The sequence below is a fragment of the Triticum aestivum genome, chromosome 7B (assembly GCF_018294505.1).
Source record: "Triticum aestivum cultivar Chinese Spring chromosome 7B, IWGSC CS RefSeq v2.1, whole genome shotgun sequence".
NCBI lineage: Eukaryota > Viridiplantae > Streptophyta > Magnoliopsida > Poales > Poaceae > Triticum > Triticum aestivum.
In genome coordinates, this window is record NC_057813.1 from 492,548,059 (window position 1) to 492,556,224 (window position 8,166).

The window sequence follows — 8,166 nt, forward strand, 5'->3', positions numbered from 1 at the left end:
ACGACGGCCTACGGGAAGGGTGCAATGAGGCCAATAAACGGCCGTGATTCGTCGACGTAATGAAAGGAAAGGGATTACGTATCGTATGGGTCGTGTGGAACAAAATTCAAAATAGAAACCCCACCGACCGACAGAGGAGCCGTCTTATTCCGACCTACACTGGATGGCTCCCGTCAACCTCAAATCATTTTCATCATTTTGGAGTCGCCGGAAAGAAAGTTTTAGGTACATTATTATTTTTTTTGAGAAACTTTTTAGGTACATTTGTTGGAAGACACTTCACCTTCTTTGAGCTTTATAAGCTCGTCAGTCGTCAAAGACTTTCTTTATTCTTTACTGTACGTATTAGGTGGCACTTTACCTTCTTGAACAGTTCTTTTGACAATATGAAATACTTCCTCCGTCTGAATTAATTTGTTACTGAAACGAGTGCCTACAATTCATTTCAACGATAGTTAATTCTGGATGAAGGTTGTACAAAACAACTATCCCTCTTTGCTTCCGCCATGCTCCTGGTCACGCTTGACAGCAGCATTTTTTGTTACTTCCTCCGCCCATAATATGAGTGTTTTTGACACTAGTGGCACAGAGAGAGTATTTATTTCTTCCTACACTTCCAACTTCGTAGTTGACAATGCCGACCATGCTCGCGATCCACCGACACAGGCCGCCGGTTGTAGTTTATAAAATACCCAAGATCAAGGGCATCCAAATTCTTAATTTCGATTTGCTTATGGCTCGGCCTCTCAGGAGCCGTCATTAGGCAGTCATAAGTGACTCTGCTCCCCCACACACACACATTTTCTTTCTATTTCAAAATTCCACATATAACACTCGGTAGAAAGAATCTATCGTACAACTACAAAACCAAATACTCTAAAAAAGTTAACAGAAAGGCACTAATGAAATTCAAGTATATCCCAGTACCAAACCAAGTTTGAACAACCGTTCAAAAGCGATCATTCAAAGTCAATGAAACGATCAACATTAATGACTACCCTTTCCTCTTTCTCTACGCTTAGTTCGGCGCAACTTGCAACCCCTGGTAAAATAGTCTCCACTGCAACTTTCTCATGCACACGGCAATCAAGTTACTGTGCGTTTCAAGTTTCAGAAAAGTAAATAAGTAGGAAGAGAAAATAATTAAAGTTTCAGAAAAGTAAAGCAAAGACTGCTCGGTGCATGTAGCTCCCGCTTGTGCAGGCCCGACCACTTTAGGTCTATTGTACGCAGCTATTTCCTACATTTCTATAAGAGGCGTGACATGGTCAAGGCAGCAGATTTACCACTGCGCCCAAGGCTCCTCTTCCCAGAAAAGTAAAGAAGTACCAAGAGAAAATAATTACAGGCTAGAGGTTACAGACAGAACCCGTGTGGTTGACGATGTACACTAGCACGTGCAGTCCAGCACAGTTTATTGCCCCATCTTTATTCATACACAAAAGTAGATACAACCAGCGTGTTCGAGCATCTTGGCCTAGAATGCTCTTGCTAAGAGTTCCAGGAAGTGAAACCAAAAAAGAGCTCATGTGCGTTGGTTCAACAATACAGGAGATGATATTACACAAGACAATAATATTACAGAAGACGCCGTGACCCAAGAAATCTACAGATAACATATGCTCGCTGACTCAAAAAGAATGGGATCTGACTATATAATTACTACAGCAAAAAGCCCAGAAGTTTGAACTGCTCAATTTATTCAATCTGCACTTGAGAAAACATTGGATCTCCCAACAAAGATGAGATCAGTGGGCAGCATCTCTGCTGTAGAATGCATCCAAGGTCTTCGCAGGGATACGATGGAGGAGCTCGCGAGGGAAGATGCGAAGCAATGTCCATGCTAGGTCAAGTGACTGGAAGATGTTCCGAGTATCATATGCTCCCTGTGCTACAAATTTCCTCTCAAATTTGTCCAGGAATTCTAGATAAAGCTGCACAAGAGAAACAACAATATATTAGATTCTTAACTTTTAAAAGACTGTATGTCCATGCATTAGTTCGTTAATGAGCAGTAGCATACCAGATCTTCAGAAGAGAGAGCCTCCTCTCCCACAACTGCTTTCATGGCCTGGACATCCTTTCCAATGGCATAGTTGGCATAAAGCTGAACAGAAAGCAGTATGCGTGATTCCTCTGTATGTTACAATTGGCTGCAAGGGAACCAAATATACAGTGTTCAAGGAAGTACCTGGTTAGACACATCTGAATGGTCTCGCCGGGTCATACCCTCACCAATAGCACTCTGCAAGAATTATTGACGGTTCTTAGAACTAAATTTCAGGATGAAATCCTGATAACATCTTAAAGTAATGGATCCAGTTTTATAAAGCTCGATTGGTAAGCGGTCTCACCTTCATCAACCGAGAGAGAGATGGAAGGACATTGATGGGTGGGTATATCTGAAACAATACCATGACATCATGTAAACATTGAGAAAAATATTAAGGAAAAGAAACTACTACAGGTTCTAAATGATAAAAAGCTGCATTCCAGAAGTAAAAGAACAAGTTAAAAGTACCTGTCTGTTATGGAGCTGTCTGTCAATGTATATCTGTCCTTCAGTAATGTACCCCGTGAGATCAGGAGTTGGATGTGTGATATCTGTTTGGAGGGAAAAGAACACTCTATTGTCATTGCATTCTTATGTAAAATGGTCAATAAAACGGAATGTGCAGTAATGATTGGCCTAAATGCAATCAGATTTGCAGTTGATGTTGGTCGACGAAACAAGAGAGATACTCATGCTAGAGTGGCGCACATGCTAGATTGTGTCACACTCAGGACTCAGCAAAATGACAGACAATATGCTGATTTTAATCTATAGCACGTCAAGTATATTAGCATGTTAAGAACATAATTGACGGTGCTATATAAGAAATACAGAGCACGCAATTCGCTACTTACCATCATTAGGCATAGTTAGAATGGGTATTTGGGTAATGGAGCCTGTTCTTCCTTCAATACGCCCAGCACGCTCATAAATGGTTGCCAGATCAGTATACATATATCCAGGATAACCACGCCTACCTGGCACCTCTTCTCGGGCTGCTGATACCTACACATAAGCAGAAGTGGGTTACTGACTTGTTATGGCAGCAAGTGCAAATTTATTACAGTTGAGCATAAAAGTTACTCCCTCTGTCCCAAAATATAAGAACGTTTTTTAACACTACACTAGTGTCAAAAACGTTCTTATATTATGGGACGGAGGGAGTACTACATATACTCCGAAATGCAATACTACCAAGGTGGAAATCTTCCAACTTACTGGATAGAGAAAACTACAAAACACTGTTAGAAGCTAATAAAAATGTCAAGGTTCTGTTTTCAACACTAACACTATATAGCCGTTTGGCAGTGGTGTGATGATAATAAAAAACTGAAAGAAAAAAAAGATAATTTTGACACCAGATCACGACCAAACTCTGCCACTTCAGTTTGTACTGCATTTTGTACAAGATAATTTCAAGTTTTATCATTCGGACAGTAATTTTTGCAATTAGATTGATGGATTTTAGTGTGCAAAGGTTATACAATTTTATCAATCCTTCCCTTATAAAATCATTAGTTATTCAGGTCACTGGCAAAACATCAGGACAAGAAGTACTCCAAGGAAGAGCTAACTGATTGGAAAATAAACTTCAATGGAATCATGCTCTAGTTGATGAAATATAAAGGGCAATACCTCACGAAGTGCATCTGCATATGAACTCATATCTGTCAAGATGACAAGAACGTGCTTCCCACATTCATATGCCAAATATTCTGCTGTTGTTAGCGCAATACGAGGGGTGATGATACGTTCGATCGTGGGATCATTTGCCTACAAGACAAACAGGAGCAGAGTGTTAAATTATGTTTTGTTTGGCATTGCCCAAGTCAAATCTTGTTTAGGAGACAACTAAAATACTATCAAGTATAAATTATAGCAATATATGCAGTAACATTTTTTGCCTTGCGGTAGGAAAAAGTCTGGTTAACAAGTAGAATGTAAATACCAAGTTCAGGAAAAGGGTGACCCTCTCCATTGAACCATTCTCTTCAAAATCGCGTTTGAAGAATTGGGCTGTCTCCATGTTCACTCCCATAGCAGCAAACACAATAGCAAAATTGTCATCTTCACCACCACCCTAGTACATCAAAGAAATCAGATCAATCAACAAGCAATGATTTGGCCACGATTGACAAAATGGTCTCTTTCAAAGAGATGGTTACCTCTGCATGCTTTCCTTTCTCCAGCCTCTTGACAAGACCAGCCTGACGACAAATCTGAGCAGCGATTTCATTATGAGGAAGACCAGCAGCAGAAAAGAGAGGAATCTTTTGCCCTCGAGCAATGGAGTTCATGACATCAATTGTAGATATGCCTGTTTGAATCATCTCCTCTGGGTAGGTTCTCTCACTTGGGTTGATAGAACTTCCTGAAATAAGTAACAATACATAACTATCAGAAGTAAAAAATGATTACAGTTTAACACCATTCATAGTTCTAATTTTGTCCTATAAAGAATACTGAACATACAATTAACCATGAGGCTCTTAAATAACAGTGTCCTTCAACTGAGAAAGCACTTACCGGAGATATCCAAGTAGGCCTCAGGCAATATCGGGGGGCCATTATCAATAGGTTTTCCAGAGCCGTTAAAAATGCGTCCAAGCATATCAAGTGAGACAGGAGTTTTCAGGACCTGTCACAGAAGCAGCATACCATAAGTAGGCAACAAAAAGTGGCAGCTTGTCATGTTCATATACAAACAAGAAGGAAGACAATATTATTTTAAATTTCATTCTCATAGTTCAGCATGGGCTTCTCCATGTTATTCAGTTCCAGTGATATGCAGTTGCGGTGCCTCCTTAATCAACAATAAGCATGACTTAACAATTTCAAGAATGAATGTCCTCATCATCAGTTCATCATATACTAACAGTGGCCAACCGAAAGCTTCCTTTTAGAGAGAATTTAGATAGTAAAAAGACAAGAAGAGCTTGTGGATAATGGGCATTTACCTCGCCTGTGAACTGAACAGTTGTGTATTTGTTGTCTATTCCTGAAGTGCCTTCGAAGACCTGTATAATCAATCAAGCCGTTCAGATAAACATAGCTAACGGCAGTCTAAAGTTTACTCGAAAATGAAATTAAACCAACCATATTACTAAATCAAATCAGAACATAAAATGGTATTATTTCAGAAAGAGACTAGATTGAACATTTTTTTCGTCAAAACAATGCAGGAGAGAATATTAATTAACCTGCACAACAGCCTTTTCACCATCAACTTCCAGAACTTGACCACGCCGAGTGGTGCCATCTCCCAATCGGATGTTTACAATCTCCTGGTATTTTGGGCCCTATATGCCATAATGACAATAATGAAATAGTAAGAAAAGGGAACTGCTAGAATAATCCGGTAAAAAATGTGGGAATATGCTAAGAGATGTTCAAATTAGAAAAGCATACACACCTTTACTTTGTCCAAGATAACCAGAGGTCCTGCCACACCAGAAACTGTCCTGTACTCTGCATAAGTAAATTGTTTAGTAAGCACCGTCTTTGTTCGGTCGTCTGGAAAGAATGCTTTTCTAGCAGCAGCACTAGTATGTGCACTTTGACAGTATGCCGTTGACAACAATGAATTGTACTTAGCGGAATGCACCTTTTGTTATAAATGAAGTTTCCAAAAAGGCTAACATTAGAAGAAAAATGAACGATAGTCTAAAATAATTGGCATAGTGCAAGACCTGAAGGAACATAATGTTGCATAGTTAAAAATAAACTGCAAAGCTACAAAAAGCAAACTTCGTCTACAATTTGATTAGGTCCCTCTCTATTGGAACACTATGGATTTCCAGCAAAAGCTCTGTGGCTTTTTTATATTATTATATCAAATGGTCCCTTATCTTGTAGCCTAAGCTCATTTACACATAGTCAGCATCTCAAACTTCCTATCCAAAGCTGGCGTGACAATGCAAGTGCTGACGGGCTGCAATGGCAGTTACCCGACGACAACAGGCAATGGCGCAACATAACCACTGCTGGGCACACAAAACTAAAGCATAAGGAGACACTAAACGAGACGTGTTCAATTACTCACCTATGCCGATCTCCAGGGTTCCCTCCTCCATGTCGGCGCCCTCCTTCACCAGACCCATGCTGAACCCAACGAAGAGCAACCTGCGGAGAGCATCACGAACCGCGCCATCAGAATCAGCAGACAAAGCGATCCGTGCTTCTCCAAACAACGCGCGGACAACCCCGATCCCGCCGACAAAAAAAAAATTACACAGCAAGCTGTCTGCCAATCGCGCCCGCTGCTCCCAATTCAGGCGCGACAACCGAGACGCGGGGCCTCCGCCCGACCCCTGGACCCAGATCTAGGCATTGGGGGCAGATCTCGATCTCGATCTCGGATTCGACACCCGTAAGCGTGGCGGGACGAACCTAGCCTCCCCGCGCGCGGTGGGGGGAGATTGGCTGCCCGAGGCGCGAGGCGAGCGAGCTTCGGCACGGGACCAGGGTGTGGAAGGTTCGAGAGCTGGGGAGGGAGCGTACCTCGGGTCGGGATCGGTGGGAGGCGGCGAGAAGAGGGAGGTGGAGGTGGTGCTGGTGGATCGTGTGGGCGACGACGCAGCTGGGAGAAGAAGAGGCGGAGAGAGGAGGGGCAGACGGGAAATTAATGCAGGGAAACCCAATCGTTGAGGGAGGGGATACGGTACCGCTTTTGCGTGTCAGACCCTGCAGGAATACCGAATTTCTAAATACGCCCCGTGACAGGATCAGACATGAATCAGCCCGCCTCTAAAATTTTATCCTCCTTCAAAAATACTGTGTTCCTGTGTGGCTGTTTTTTCACAGTGGATTCTAATCCGGACTCAAGAATAGGAGGGTGAGAATATTACATTTTCCTTTGAGTTCGCTGTTCGCAAAGATGCGGTGGTCGAACGATGGGAATTGAACCTGTGCATATATATAAATTCACATATATTGAAACACTTGGTTCAGCCGCTTGCCGCTTTTTCAACAGGTCATCGTCGCCTACTCCTAAAAGATACACTACCAATGTACTGTACTACCAAAAATGCTCTCTGCATAATGTCATGTTTTCTGAGACAGAGAGGGGCCGGTAAACAATGTCCAAAATTATTTGGATCCACTTCTTGCAATAAAATAAAATTATTAAGCTGCTGGTGGACCACGGGATGGGATGATATCATGTCGTCACGGGACCATTTGCTCCCTGGCTTATGTGTTCTCCAAAGGCCATGACTTCAGATAAGGGTGATACGAGCAAGTCTGATATGGTTTGGTTACAGGTTCTTTTTGTAAATGTGCCCTAATTCAATTAGACCAAAGCAGAACATATGCTAGCATGTGGCTCTACATGCTTCCCCTCGGGGCAAGGAACAAATTTAGAATCCGTCTTCCCTTGTTTAACCTTGAGCAAACTGCAGAATCCCTTGGTCATGAGGTATGCTGATATAAGAGCATGTATGTTTTTGCGGAAAACAGTTAAATTCCTATAGAAACCGAGAGTTTGTCAAGGTTCTAAATTTAGTTTGTGAGACGTACCTTCGAATAATATTTCTCGAAAAGTAGTAAATTTTGTCAAATAATTTATTTTCGCAAGTACGCAAAGCTTGCGTATCTTTTCATTGATAAAAGAAAACAGAATGAGTGGGTCGGTCCTGATCACTGTGCGGTCTTGCTTGTGTTTGTGCTGTACTCTGGAGCTTCGGCCTCTTTCTCTTTCTATTAAGATCTGGCAAAGCTCTTGTTGTTGCCTGTCAAAAAATAGATATTTCCAGCACCCTGTAACTTGTCACGTTCAAATTCGACAATTCTGTCATTGTTTTGTCTGATTGCGATGTGCTGCCACGTGGATGGTCAGGCTAGGGTTACGTGTCTACCTCCATTGTCTATACTAGATCAGATGTTTGGCGATTCATATTGTTTTGCGGAGTGTCGACTTATACCACGTGGACAACTAGTGCAGTGCGGGGACATTCACTAGTAGAAAAAGAGGCTTCCGTCCAGCCCCATTAGTCGCGAAACTGTAGGAACCGCGACTAATGAAGTCTTTAGTCGCGGTTCGGCAGATGAACCGCGACCAAATGCCTGGGCCCAGGGCGCTCGCGGGCTTTAGTCGCGGTTGGCCAGGCCAACCG

General features: G+C 42.2%; 1 protein-coding gene across 2 annotated transcripts; it reads right to left on the reverse strand.

Moving 5' to 3' along the window:
• Window positions 1–1,398: 1,398 nt before the first annotated feature.
• Window positions 1,399–6,806, reverse strand: LOC100146092 (V-type proton ATPase subunit B 1). 2 transcript variants are annotated; one of them, XM_044573769.1, is made up of 15 exons: window positions 6,554–6,806; window positions 6,096–6,175; window positions 5,466–5,521; window positions 5,254–5,352; window positions 5,011–5,070; window positions 4,580–4,691; window positions 4,219–4,424; window positions 4,002–4,133; window positions 3,689–3,826; window positions 2,908–3,058; window positions 2,522–2,604; window positions 2,355–2,402; window positions 2,192–2,245; window positions 2,024–2,107; window positions 1,399–1,934 (listed from the first exon to the last, which is right to left on the reverse strand). In XM_044573769.1, the coding sequence occupies exons 2-15, from the start codon at window positions 6,151–6,153 to the stop codon at window positions 1,749–1,751; spliced, it is 1,467 nt and encodes a 488-aa protein (XP_044429704.1). In that variant the 5' UTR covers window positions 6,154–6,175; window positions 6,554–6,806; the 3' UTR covers window positions 1,399–1,748. The 2 variants fall into 2 exon arrangements, with proteins under 2 accessions (XP_044429704.1, XP_044429703.1); XM_044573768.1 differs by lacking the exon at window positions 6,554–6,806 and adding an exon at window positions 6,443–6,543.
• Window positions 6,807–8,166: the final 1,360 nt, after the last annotated feature.